Source organism: Rana temporaria, chromosome 6 (genome assembly GCF_905171775.1).
Source record: "Rana temporaria chromosome 6, aRanTem1.1, whole genome shotgun sequence".
Taxonomy (NCBI): Eukaryota; Metazoa; Chordata; class Amphibia; order Anura; family Ranidae; genus Rana; species Rana temporaria.
The window spans coordinates 159,614,040-159,629,201 of NC_053494.1; the positions used below are offsets into that span (position 1 = coordinate 159,614,040).

At 40.3% G+C, this 15,162-nt stretch overlaps 1 protein-coding gene across 1 annotated transcript in view; it reads right to left on the reverse strand.

Annotated features, from left to right (window-relative positions):
- Positions 1-390: 390 nt before the first annotated feature.
- Positions 391-15,162, reverse strand: part of AGPS (alkylglycerone phosphate synthase) — a 287,284-nt gene continuing 272,512 nt past the window's right edge. Inside the window, exon 20 of the mRNA XM_040357672.1 lies at positions 391-1,564. Coding sequence (XP_040213606.1) covers positions 1,443-1,564 — 122 coding nt within the window. The 3' untranslated portion in view covers positions 391-1,442. The remainder of the gene's footprint in view (positions 1,565-15,162) is intronic.

Genomic DNA, 15,162 nt, shown 5'->3' on the forward strand with positions numbered 1-15,162 from the left:
CACCTGCACATATGTGAACTTAGACTCAAAGTGCAGCAATGCCTTAAAGAGTAACTCCACTTTTGTTGAGAAAAAAAAAAAAAGGGCTAAGTAAAGGAATGGGAGGGACTGTAGAATTATCAATCAGCTGCTGCACCTGCAGGGTTCTCATGCGGAAAATAGCAGAGCCTGCTACCCTTTAGTCAGGATTTCCCTTTCAGAGTGTTTCACCAAAAATAAAAAATGTGTTGCAGGGGATGCTCAAAATTTGACTTTGATCTTACTGCAGACTTGTGGGGAAAATCATTAAGCCAATCACACGAGCAGGAAATGACAATCCTGCGGGGCGTTCTACACCATCTGTGTACAGAACACCTCCAGGTATATTACAGAAAATAACAACGCTGCAGATTGAAAAGGAAAGGTACTTTTTAATAACATCGAATTACAATAGGACTTGTGTAGCAATTATATATGCTATATTTTTTGCTATTTTTTCCCCACGAAAGGTGGAGTTACCCTTTAAATGCAAAACTATGCTCTCATGTCTCTGTAGCCAATTCTGCATCCAAAACCATTGCTTTACACCACAGCTACAGCCTAAATATAGAGCCATATTTCTGCTTTATTCAAGCTGGATAAATGGTAGAAATGCGATGATCTAGTGGCAATGGATGCACACTTGACTACTGGGCTGTACAGGAATAATTTGCATGCCTCCACCCACTACCCCACAATGAGGGATATTCAAACTCCTTATTTTTGGACTTGCAGTGAATGTGATGACAGGTAAATGAACCTCCGCGTTACGAAATGAAAGCTACATTTCATTTTTAGCGAATGACTTTTTAGCCCATTTCATTATAATCTGTATTCTTGTAGCAAAACACTTCCTAAATAAAGTCCGCCGCTTTATGTATTATCTTAATAGTCAACAATTCTGTCTGGTATACAGATGGCTTTTAATTTTACCATAACAGAGTTAGTCTGAATTGGTTAGAAAGTAAACCGTTTACCCCTAGCACTGGCCATGGCCTGAAAAACCGATCCCGATAAATCAACGTCTTGCCTGACTAGTTTAAGAAATTGCCATTTTGCTATAAAAAGCAGCATGCTATGCATTTTCGGTTAGAGCATGGCTGAGACAAAGTGAATTTTCAAACCCCGACAAGCGAGGGCACGTTAATGTAACATATGTCTGGAGGGTCAGGAGCAGTCGGCAAAGCACAGCTGTCCCCCTTAATACTGACTGCCAAGCCCAATTATTAGCAAGACTGCTCCTTAACAATTTATCGCAACAAAAGGACATTTGATCGACAAAGAATTTGTTTTTATCGCTCTCTCTGACTTCATCACGTTTCAGCTCTGCCTCGTCAAGCCTGTCCTGACCGTGCTGTTATAGTGGGATAACTGTACAGTAATAAAACATCTGGACGCAAAAATGGAATTACAGATAGCCGCGTTTATAAAAGGTTTCGGTTGCCGAAGATGTTGTTGGGATCCACGTAGTTCTTGACCGACTGGAGCATGCCGATTCCGACATCTGAAATGCTGTCCTTCAGCCATTGCTTCCTCAACTTGCCCACTGAAAAGAGAAGGAGGGAGGGGACAGAAAAAAAATTAAATAAATAAAAATAAATGCTTTGGTATATATCCATGATACAAGCAGCCAATCAATCTTGTGACCATGAATGAATAAACACGGGGTGATAAATGCTTTTATTCAGAAATGAGAAATGTTTTCCTTTATTTGATTTATTGAGCCCACCAGACTATCAAGCTCATTACATTCGCTGTATTCCCAAAGGAAGCCTGCATTCAGCCATCGCCTGCTTTCTCTGCAAACTGCAAAATGCAGATGAGGCTTAGGCAGGGATTATGGGTTGCTTAGCAAATAATGAAATGGTAACTACATTTATTTCCAAAGAACTCAAATCTTAATCTAATGATCTATTAAAAAGGCAAAAAAAAAAAAAAAAATACACACAGAGGAGGAAAAAGTCAAACTGTTCACTCAAAGTAAAATCTCATGTGTATTTTCAAGGCACCTGAAAAGCGATCATAGTAGCAACATATCATTTTGAGCTTTTACTGTGTTAAGTGCCAAGTGTGCAGAAACATTATTGAAACATCTATGTACATTAAACAGCTGGGGACCAGAAAGTACTAAATTAATTGTTCTAAATAAGGTTAACCAGCAAAACTAGAACAGGACAAATATAATGATTTTATACTATAAACTACTTATAGTTACCCACCCCCCCCTTTTTTTTGAGTATATATCTGCTTTATAAAAAGTAATTATTTTAAGAACAGGACAGGGGGTGCCACCATCTAAGTGTACTATAAAATCATATTACCCGTATTTATCGGCGTATATCGCGCACTATTTTCCCCTTAAAATAAGGGGAAAATCGTGGGTGCGCAATATACGCCGATAGCCGCTTCCCGCGCTCAGTTTGAATTCCTGCGCCGACATATACCGAGTGCAGTAAACTTGGGTACATTCGGCTAGGCTTCGCTCGTGCTCACGCATAAACGTCACAGAGCGTGAGCGCGAGTGAAGCCGAGCCTTGCCGAATGTACTGCACTCGGTATATGTCGGCTGAGGCGTTCGAACTGAGCGCGGGAAGCGGGGACTCGACTTGAGGCGCGCGCTGGAGAAGCCGGGAGGACACCACCGAGGCCGCAGACGGACGCCGGACTGGACGATGGACGCTGGGAAGACACCAAAACTGTAAGTAATAAAATCATATAACAATTTTTTTTACAGGAATTTCGGGGGCAACTTTAGGGGTGCGCGGTATACGCGGGAGCGCGTTATACCGCGATAAATACGGTAATTATGTTTCATTATGCTTTTACCTGCGTGGCAACTTACCTCCATGACACCAACAGCCAACTACTAAGACACTGTCCAAGTTAAAAAAACAAAAACTATCCAAAGTATAGCATACAGTAAACAGAAAAAAATTCTCAAATTATGTGTGATCTAAAACCTAAAACTATACTCAGCATTTTGTGAGGCTGAGAAACTGTACCAATAAAACAAAAAATAGAAGATCAAAACAGCAAGAATACTGGTAAAGAAAATATCCTAAATGACAGCCTTGCACACTTATTCCCACTAACAGATTGGTGCTGCCAACTTTGTTGCGATCTCTGGCCAGGGTCTGTATCCAAGCTGCCAGGTTTCTGGTGACCCTAGTGTCAATCTCCCACACTGGTGAATCATTGGAATGGGGAGGGGGGGCCCACTTGGATGCGTGGTAGATGGCTTCCAGATTAAAAAGTTAAATGTGACCAACATCTCAGTCCCTGGGTCCTACACTTCAGCATGGGTTTCTATACCCTAGCTGATGTAGCCCTTCACATGACCAGACCACCTGATAACCTGCCCAGCCAATTTACCAGAAAAATCGAAATGTCTATGAAAAAAAAAAAAAAAAATCGAATTCTTCCGCTTTCACATTTTTGTTGTTGGAAGGTGTTGGGTTCTCCAACTGCTTAGCGGCTGCCCCATGTACATTTACTGTGGCAGGGTGTCCCCTCTGTGCCAGATCACCTAGTACGTGACCTGACACCTCCGGGTCTGGGGCGTGCACCACCCACTTCCCTGCTGTGATTGGACACGGGACACGCGGGAGCCAAGCAGCGGGTCCAGTGGACGTTAAGTTTGCCGGGACCAGCTGATCGTTCAGGAGAAAGGCAGAACGGCAGTCTGCCTATGTAAACAAGGCAGACTGTTGTTCAGAGAGGGGAGTGCGCTGATCCTGTGTTCCTGCTAAGCAGGGAAATGGATCTTTACATTCCCCCAGTCAAAGCACCTCCCGCCAGCTAGTAAGCACACCCAGGGAACACATTTATCTCTTTGATCGCCCCTGATGTTAACCTTTTCCCAGCCAGTGTCATAAGTACAGTAACCATGCATTTTTTTTTAAGAACCCAAAAAGTGTCAGGTGTCCAATTTGTCTGTGGCAATATTGCAGTCCCACTATAATATCCCATAGTTTGTAGCCAACTATAACCTTTGCACAAACCAATCAATATACGCTTATTGGGATTTTTTTTTACCAAATATTTGTAGCAGAATACATGTTGCCCTAAATTGATGAAGAAATTCGATTTTTTTTATTGGAAATGTTTTATAGCCGAAAGTAGAAAATATTGTTTTTCCTTTCCCCTCAAAAATGATGGTCTTTTTTGTTTATAGCGCAACCCCCCCCCCCCCCCCACCAAAAGAAAGCTCTATTTATGGAAAAAAGGACATTGGTTACAGCTTTGCACGTCCATGCAATTAACAGTTAACCTTTTCACTGCCGGGTCCGTACACTTCAATGACCATAAACTTATATCAGAATTGTTCAGCAGAATTCTATAACACTGATCAGAGAATTAATAAACCCAAATGTAATCACCCCACTACCCATGCCGCTGCTTCCCTGTCCCCAAGCCTCTCCACCTCTCGCTGCCAACTTTCACCTAAAACTACTCACCCCACTCTCCTTTATTATTCCCTTCACCCCCCCCCCTTTCCCCAGCACGGATTACCCCCCTCCACCCAATCCAACCCCCCCCGCAAGCCTGATCCCCGCAGCTACTGTCATCCCTCCTCTGCCGCTACCGCCGGCTTCAGGTGCTGCATGGGACCTCCAGATGCGTGTCCCCCCCCATCACTCAGATCACCCTCGTAATGCCCCCGCACCCCCGATCCATGCGGGGGGGGGGTAGTGGTGCGGGTGAAGTTTGGGCCCCCCCGTAGTAGAGTGGGCGCGGGCAGCGATCAGTAGAGATCTCTGCTAGATGTCCCACTGACAGCTGATCATAGTAAACCACGAGTGTTACTATGTATCAGACTGTCATTTTATGAATGAATTAGGAATCTCTATACAGACTCCTTATTCGTTCAACTAAAGTGCTGCAGAGAAAGGGACTTTTTTTTTTAGACAAAGATATGGGGGTCTGTTTAGACCTCTGATATCTCAGCAAAGACACCTCCCTCCCCACTTCAAAAAGAAAAAAAAATGCAAAAAAAAGAATCCATATAAAAAAAAAAAAGTAAGACTTTTTTTGGGGACAGCAAACCCCCCCCCCCCACAGGTCCGCCCGCACTAAGCCACTCCACGGCGACGCCCCCCTGTTCTCCCACACTAACCCTTCATCAGGAGAATTGTCCCAAGTAGGCAGGTGCAATACTCTGTGCCCCGAGCCCAGCCATTTTCAAGCCAATTAGAGCCTCAAGTTCTAATCATATGGCTTGACAAAAAAAAAAAAAAACTCATACAAACGTATTAGTCCGGTGCCCTGCTGGGGGCGGCGCCCCTAATGGACTGGCCACTCCTGGTAAGACCTCTGTCACATGAATGGATGGGGAATGGAATAGCCATCCATCTGTTTTTAGCAGACTGGACTGGATCAGATGCAGGCGGGTGTAAATGGACACATGTCCATTTACATCAGCCTCTTCATAGAGAACAATGGGTGGTCTGATTGGGCCCATCTGAAAATTTGACAGGCAGACCCGATCGGTCTGCTTGTGTTAAAGGGGCCTAAGGCTTTGTTCACACAGGGCATGCACAGCATACCTTTATAGGGATGCACAGCTGTTCCCTTCATCTCTGTGCAGGCCGTCCCATTGATGTAATTTGGGATTCAGCCAATGCACGAATAGAACCGTTGCTCCCAATTTTACATCCATGTAGGTCCGCATGCATGTCCCTGAGCTCACACTATCTGCGTTCGGGTCATGTACCCACACCGATGTCAGATTGGGAACAGCAGCTATGTCTGTGCAGCCTATGCATCCTGTAAGGGGATGCACAGAACACCTGTGCATTCCTGTGCAGGTAAACCTGGCCCTCCATGGGCATACACTTGAGTATGCCACATGTGAACGATGCTTTAGTAGTAATGTAGCAGGAATTTTGTAAGTCACATTGTGTTTATGTGTACCATTAATGATTTTAGTGTATTTTTTGGTGAAAAAAGCCATATGAAGAACATTTTCTCAATTATTGCGGGGCACTCAGTAGCACTTTTTTTGTTCTACAGGTCATGCACTTTCAGAAAATGTCTAGTTTGAGGGTTCTTTTCAAATTCTGAAAGCTGTAAGTGAAAAATAGTAACCTATGGATTTTTAGAGTAAATTGTTGTGATTTACAGTTTAGCGTACCTTCAGTTTTCACCATTTAACAAAAAGGTGCAATTTAAAATGTATTTGTTATTTATTAACTCAATACAGTTTTAACTTTTATATTTACTAGGAATTTAGCAGGAATTTTGTACATTTTGTCGTGTACGAATCTACTAGTAATGATTCTAGTGTATTTTTAGCAAGAATATTGTTCTGATAAACATTTGCGCAAATATTGCGGTGCCTTAAAAACCAGTAGCATCTTTTTATTCTACTGGCCATATGCTTTTAGAAAATGTATGGTTTGGGAGGTCATTTACAAATTCTGAAAGCCAAGTGAAAAATGAAAGCCTCCAGATTTTTCAATAGCGTACGTCCGATTTTCACGATTTCTCAAATAGGCGCAATTTAAAATGTACAAATATTTGTTAATTTATTAACTCAATACAGGTTAAGCTGTTGTATTTAGTAGGAATTTAGCAGGCATTTTGAAAAAATGTGCTGTGTTTGCATCTGCCAAAAATGATTTTAGTGTATTTTTAGCGAACATATTGCTTTGGTAAACATTTGCGAAAATATTGTAGGGCCTTAAAAATCAGAAGCAACTTCTTTTTATTCTACTGATCCTATGCTTTCAGAAAATATATGGTTTGTGGGGTCTTTAACAAACTCTAAAAGCTGTAAGGGAACAATGAAAACCTTTTTAGAGAAATGTGGTTATTTACATTTTTTCGTACTTAATTTTTTTAACATTTTGCAAAAAAAATAAAAAATTACAAATATTTGTCATTTATTAACGCAATACAGGCTAAGCTTTTATATTTAGTAAGATTTTTGTAACAATGTGCTGCGTTTTTATCTGCCAATAATGATTTTAGTGTATTTTAACAAAAATATTGTTTTGATAAACACTTGCGCAAATATCATTGTGCCCTGAAAATCAGTAGCACCTTATTTGTAATCTACTGATCATGTGCTTTAACAAACTCTGAAAGCTGTAAGGGAAACATAAAAAAGCTATGGAAAAATTGAAAAAAATGGAGCACATAGCCTGGCAGCGAAAGGGTTAAAGTAACGCAGTGCCGCATCACAAAACATGACCTGGTCATGAAGGGGGTAAACCTTCTGGAACTGAAGTGGTTAAAGTGACATCATCATCTCTGGATTTTTGTGATTAAAACAAACATGTCATACTTACCTGCTCTGTGCAACAGTTTTGCACAGAACAGCCCCAATCCTATTCTTTTGATGTCTCCCCCCAGGTTCCTCTTCTTCAGCGAGTGCATCATAGAAGGCCATGTTCTATGAGAGCACTAGTGCAGGCTCACTCCTGAGCCACCCTGTCTGTGTATTGACACTGGCCCCACCCCCCACTTCCTGGTTACAGCATTTGATTGGCAGCAGCGAGGAGGGGGGGGGGGGGCAGCAGGGAGCCGCTGCTCTCTTGCACAGTGCTGGATCAAGATCGGGCTCAGATAAGTATGGGGGGGGGGGCAGGGGTCCTGCAGCACAGAAGGAATGTTTACTTTATTGCATAGAACGCATTTAAGGTAAAAAAAAAATCTTATGGCTTTACTGAGAACGCTATGCAAAATGTAGCAATCCCCAACCAGAAACAGATCGGTCTTGCTTTTACTGTACTTGGCTGATAAAAGGTGAAATAAGGTTAATTGTTTAATGTATACTACAGCTCTCTAGACACTCTCATTAGAAAAACCTCTCCGTGTCATATTTACACAGGCCATAGCTGGAATTTAGTGAAAGTTTCACTGCTAAGCTTCTTAAGAATACAAACACCCAGAGGGGAAAAGGCTGGAAGTAGTCAGTTCCAGAAATGAAGTTAAATTAATTGCTTAGGGTAGCCATATGCAACTCTTGAACTATGATTACATTATTGCTGCAGTCCAGGGATAAGACCAAAAAAAAAAAAAAGTCTGTATTGGTATAGCAAGTTAAAGCTCACCTTCAGGTACAAAAATTTAATTGTGTTAAATCAATTATATATTTTGTTCCCCTAAAAGGCCAACACTGTCATGCCGATTTTCTCCTACTTTAAGCAAACCTTGTTTATTAGTTATAGGCAGGAGGGAAGGGGAGTACAGCAGAAGCCCACTCTGCTGCAAGTGGTGCAGGTCTCTGACCGCAGTGCTATGGTCATGTCTTTGCCTCACTCTCCTTCTGGCCATTCACAAAACCTTGGGCTGTATAAGAGAAAGTCGGCATGAAGGGGTTGGCTTTTTAGGGAGTGGAATTGATCTCCGATTGACCACTGATAAGTTTTTTGTACTCGGCTTTAATATAAAACTCTAATGCCACGTTTTTCTCGGCGTGATTCTTGTCAAGCCTGCCTTGCATACACACGATCGTGAAAAAAAAAAAATGCTCGAGCAAAGCGCGGTGACGTACAACACGTACGAAGGCACTATAAATCGAATTTCCAGTCGAATGGCGCCACCCTTTGGGCTGATTATGCGAATTTTCCTTCTCATAACTTGCTTCTGAGCATGCGTGTTTTTTCCCTGACGTTAAAGCCTACACACCACCGTTTTTCACAACGAGAAAAGCGATGACATGAAAAACAATGAGAAAAAAATAGAGCATGTTCTAAATTTTTAATGCTCATTTTTCTCATTCTCATTGAGAAAAATGCTCTGGAGCCTACACACGATCATTTTTAATGACTAATTAAAAAAAATTGAATTTTTTCCCATCATGAAAAACGGTCGTGTTTACGCGACATTAGGCTCCGTTCTCACCAATGAATTTTCTTTCATGTTTTTTGCAGAAACGCTGGACATTTTTTTTTTTACATGGGTTGATATGAAACATGTTCACATCAATGCATTGCCTCAGCATTTTTGGAAAAGGTCAAGGATTTTTTTAAATGCAAAACCGTGCTTTTTTGATTCAATATACTTAAATGGCGAAGCTTCAGAAAAGCATGTAGTGTGTTTTTACTGCAATTTTGCCATGATTTGCGTTTTTATACCTCCCCCCCCCCCCAAAAAAAATAGAATGACCCTACAAATCGTGGCAAAATGGTGATAAAAAAAAAAAGCATTAAATCGAAGATCAAAAGCAACATGCATAGATGTAAACCAAGCCTTTGGACTCATTTACACTATTTGCGGTGACCTGCAGTTTTCTTGCACTGGCAGTGCACATAGCAAAAAAAAAAAAAAACTGTTCTGCATGTGCCCTGTCTGCAACACTGATGTGATGTGCAAAAAAATGCAGCTTTACTGCAACTTTCCCCACTGCAACAGATGGCACTGCATGTCACCAAACAGCAGCACAATGCACTATGCAATGACATGAATTGTCACTTCAAAAAATAAATAAGGCTTCATTTCCACTGGCGTTTTTACAGCCACTGTTGTTAGCCTTTTTTACAGCTTAAAAACGCCTGTCCATGTTTATTTTGTAAAAAAAAAAAAAAAAAAAAAAAAAAAAAAATTTTTTTTTGTGAGCTGCAGCTTTAAAAATGCCGCGGTCGCGTTTTTGAGCATTTTCGCGCGTTTTTTAACGTCTGGCGTTTTTACAGCTCTACTCTGGAGCTTCAGAACGCCCTGGTCCCGCGTTTTTTTTTACAGCTCAAAAACGTCTATGCCACTTGCAGCTCAAAAACGCCTATGTGGGAATGAAGCCATAGAATAACATGGACAGGCGTTTTTAAGCTGTAAAAAACGCTCAGAAACGTGGCTGTAAAAACGCCAGTGGAAATGAAGCCTAAAAGTAAAGTAAGCAGTGCGATGTGCTGAAAAATGTATCACACTGCTTTCTGTTGGCCCTAGTTTTACTTTGCAGGCTATTGCAAATGCAGCCTTAGTTTTTCAATATGAAAAAGAGGTATGACATTAGTGCACAACCAATAAGAACACATATTTACCTGACAAGACTTCAAAGTTAAAGCTAAACTATAGAAGATATAAAAGATACACATTAGTGCAGTTCTGTATGTTTTCGTACATAATAGAGCTGCTAGCAGTAAAAACTAATAAAATTTGACTCGGTATCTGCCCCTTACAGTCACAGAATAACAGAACACAGACTGGGAGAGGAAAAAAAAAAAGCAGCACAAGGAACATGCTGATTGGAGGACAAAGCAAGCCGACAGATAGGAGCTCAATACTTAACTGCTTCTTCTACAGGCTAGCCATACATAGGTGGATTTCTCCCAGGCCGATTAATTTCTCTCAATCGGAGGAATGTTCCCTGCTGGGTATTGTACTCAGACAGCTGCTGCAGCTACCTGAATCCCCAAACAAGAACTGCATCTGAGAGCATGCAGCCACTGTTTGACAATTAGCTGCTGTTGATCTCTCTCTCCTGAACTCAACTGCCTGGAAACGCCGATAAATGACTCGGTGTACATGTACCGATAACATACAGGAGAGTTCAGAGGTTGCTGAAAAAATTCCCAACTGCTCTTAAATGTTCATTTACCAGCTGCAGTGGGCATGAGGCCTTAGACCCGGTTCACACTGGGGCGACTCTTCAGGCGATGCAGCCGCCTGACAAGTCGCGTCCCATTCTAGTGAATAGAACCGTTCTAATAGGAGCGACGCAAGTCGCTCCGACTTAGAAAAAGGTTCTTGTACTACTTCGGGGGCGACTCGGGGCGACCTGCATTGACTTCTATACAGAAGTCATTTTGCAAGTCGCCTTAGATGTCGTCTTCATGTCGCCTGGCCGAGTCGCCCCCGAAGTCGTGCCACCCCTGTGTGAACCGGCTCTTACTCTCCATTCACCGACATCCTAGGTTAACAGCTAGTACATGCATGAAGTGCTCTAGAATTTCCTGGTGGAGGGCTGCACTGACTTTGGACTTGATAAAACACAATGGACCAACACCAGAAGATGACATGACTCCCCAAAATCATCACTGACTGTGGAAAATGTGGCATTTCCTTTAGAAATCGAGGTCCCAGAGTCTGGAGGAAGAGTGGAGAGGCACAGAATCCAAATTGCATGAGGTCCAGTGTGAAGTTTCCACAGTCCGTGATGATTTGGGCAGCCTTGTCATCTGTCGATTTTGGTCCACTGTGTTTTATCAAGTCCAAAGTCAGCGCAGCCCTTTACCAGGAAATTCTAGAGCACTTCATGCTTTTCTCTGCTGACCAGCTTTATGGAGATGTAGATTTCAGGTTTCAGCAGGACTTGGCACCTGACCACACTACCAAAAGTACCAATACCTAGTTTAATGATCATGGTATCACTGTTTAACCACTTAAGACCCGGACCTTTAGGCAGCAAAAGGACCTGGCCAGTTTTTGCGATTCGGCACTGCGTCGCTTGAACTGACAATTGCGCGGTCGTGCGACGTGGCTCCCAAACAAAATTGGAGTCCTTTTTTTCCCACAAATAGAGCTTTCTTTTGGTGGTATTTGATCACCTCTGCAGTTTTTATTTTTTTTTTAAATATATAAAAACATTTTTTTTCTCAGTTTTGGCAGATACGTATTCTTCTACCTATTTTTGTAAAAAAAAAATATCGCAATAAGCGTTTATCGATTGGTTTGCGCAAAATTTATAGCGTTTACAACATAGGGGATAGTTTTATTGCATTTTTATAATTTTGTTTTTTTACTACTAATGGCGGCGATCAGCGATTTTTTTCGTGACTGCGACATTATGGCGGACACTTCGGACAATTTCTACACATTTTTGGGACCATTGTCATTTTCACAGCAAAAAATGCATTAAAAATGCATTGTTTACTGTGAAAATTACAATTGCAGTTTGGGAGTTAACCACAAGGGGGCGCTGAAGGGGTTAAGTGTGACCTCATTTGTGTTTCTAACTGTAGGGGGTGTGGCTGTACGTGCGACGTCATTGATTGTGTTTCCCTATAAAAGGGATGACACGATCAATGACGGCGCCACAGTGAAGAACGGGGAAGCTGTGTTTACACACAGCTCTCCCCACTCTTCAGCTCCAGGGACCGATCGCGGGACTCCAGCGGCGATCGGGTCCGCGGTCACGGAGCTTCGGACCGTGACCCATGGCTGGACACTTAAAGAGGACGTACCTGTACGTGCTTGTGCCCAGCCGTGCCATTCTGCCGACGTATATGTGAAGGAGTCGGTCCTCAAGTGGTTAAATGGCCAGCAAAATTGCCTGACCAAAACCCTATAGAGAATTTGTGGGGTATTGTCAAGGGGAAGATGAGAGACACCAGAAACAACAATGCAGACGAGCTGAAGGTCGTTATAAAAGCAACCTGGGCTTCCATAACACCTCAGCAGTGCCCCGGGCTGATCGCTTCCATACCACGCCACATTGATGCAGTAATTCATGCAAAAGAAGCCCCAACCAAGTATTGAGTGCATACTATACTGTACATGGACATGCTTTTCAGTAAGCCAACATTTCTTTATTAAAAATCCTTTTTTTATTGGTAAAATTTTCTGAGGTACTGAATATTAGGTTGTCACTAGCTGTAAGCTACAATCATTAAAATGAAAAGAAAGAAATGCTTGAAATATAGAACTCTGTGTGTAACGCATCTACATAAAATATATGTGTTTCACGGTTTGAATTGAATTACTGAAAAAAAAAAAATTACTTTTTGATATTCAAATTTTATGAGATGCACCTGTATTTATTCCCAAGGGTAGCTATGGCACTCTTACATTTGAGGTTAATGCCCAGGTGCTCACCTCCCAAAAAATACAAAACTAGTACAGAGGCACCAACATATTTTTTTATTGCCAACATTTCCATGAAGCTCAGTCCAACTTTTTGAATACATCTTGAGAAAGATGGACCAAGCTTCATCGAAACGTTGACAATTTATTAGTGATAAATAATGTATACGTGTGCAAGAGGGATGATATCTATAGTAAAACTGTAGGCTACTCTATACATATATACATGTATTATCTCTAGAACAAAGTCCCTACTTAGTGTACACACACACACACACATTATATATATATATATATACACATACATACATACATACATACATACATACACACACACACACACACACACACATTTTTCATTTTATTACTCATATGGCACACTATTTGGATTGAGTGCTGGTATCTCCGTTCTATATAATAATAATATAATATATATTATATATACATATATACATATATATATATTTTTTTCTCTTTCTACAGAAGTCCATATATTATATTGAAGTAAACTTCCACTGAACCTCTAGCCGAGTTTACGTTTCCAAACACTATGATAATGTATCGCGCATAGGCATACTATACAATTACTTCACAGAGGCATAACATTTGTGGTATTTTTTTTGGGCATTTTCAATATCATACATTTGAGAATTTCCATAATCCGATTTTAATTATTATTTCACAAAAAGGTGAATTGCACAGAGTAGCTGAATATACAATATGCATTTTGTTTGCTGCCAGTATTCTGTATGTAAAAGTCAATTTACAAGCATCACAGTCATTTTTTTCCTAAAAATACCACAACTTTCTGGCTGGCGTTAAAAGTGTTTATATGAGGTCTTTGTACAGAAAGCAGAAAAAAATTGCCATTTCAAATACAAAGAAATTATGAAACGGTTTTGAATAGTTACAAATTTTTACTTCATATAGTGGGAAAAAAAAAAATGTCCACATTCAAATTCCATATTTTATGAATTATATATTTTGATGCAAAGATAAAATAAAGAATGAACGTATTTAAATAACGAACGCTTTATGAACTACCCTTATTCTTGTCTGTTACTGCTGCACAAAAAAATAAATATGTCATGTATATTCTCAACCAGTGATTTGAATCTTAAAAGGCTGCCATCTGTAGTTGATATATATATGTGGTCCTATATTAGTGACTTTTATTGTATAACAATAGAATGTCTAATGTACCAAAATAAGAACCTCTAAACTTTGTTAAAGTTTACTTAAATAAATGAAAAAGTGAAAAGCCACAATTCATTGTTTACATTTCTTAAACTATATCCATATCATGAACTCCCAGACTATGGGTCCATAGCTCCGTTTTATATTTTGATTAAAAAAATAACTTTACAAAATCTAGATAAATTACCTTTTTGGGCACTACACAGTGTGTTTCAAAGTAATCTGAAAACATATTTCTAAAGAATGTATTTCTGCCCACGGATTCCTGGGTAAGTCACCAGCAGCGTACCATACGCAACAGGTCACAGTGAAACACAAACACGTCTTGTCAGTAGCAGACATAATCCCACGTGTCAGTGTAAGTGATGGAAAGGCTTCTTTACAGAGAAGTTAAAGTGGAATAGTCTTTGTACTCAATTCTCTGGCCATCAAACTGTCATCAGAATAACTAACGATGCTGCCACATAGTAACTTTTCAAGTCATGTTTGTTTAGGACAGAAGGTACGGCAGAACACATTTTTTATCCATCTCCAGATTGCTCTGTTCATATAACTGGAATCTGTTTTTCCTATTCAATGCTAGACTTTTTCATTTCTAAGAATGGAATAAAAAAAAAAAAAAACTTTGGCACTAGAAAGAAAATCTCTATTATTAATGTTATATAATAGAGATGCTTAGTAACGCCCAAAGAAAAACAAACACACACTGGATTTTCTAAACCTGGGAAAATCTGAAATGATGCTCCACATTTTATTGTAAGGATTACTAAACAGCGAATATAAAGGGAGAACGCATTGCAAGTATTTTATACAATTCATAAGGTTACCATTTAGGTATTCCTAATGGCCAGGTATGTGATCTGCTACATACCTACAGAATATAGTAGTGATCAAATTAGATTCTTTCTTCACCATCAATTAGAAATCTTTTACACACACTGGAGGTTTTCCCTAGATATGGATAATGCATATAGGAGCTATTATACTATATTCTCCAGTAATGTTTGTGACCATGTCTAGGTTTGGCTTAGACAACATTTCAGCAGAGGTCAGAGGTCGCTGGAATGTTCAAGAAGGTAAAACAAGGAATTAAATTAAGTGAAGCAATCCTTGTGTTCCATAAGGTTTATTATACCCAATTTAATTAGTAAATCAAAGGACAGTATGGAAAATTATATATTATATATATATATATATATATAT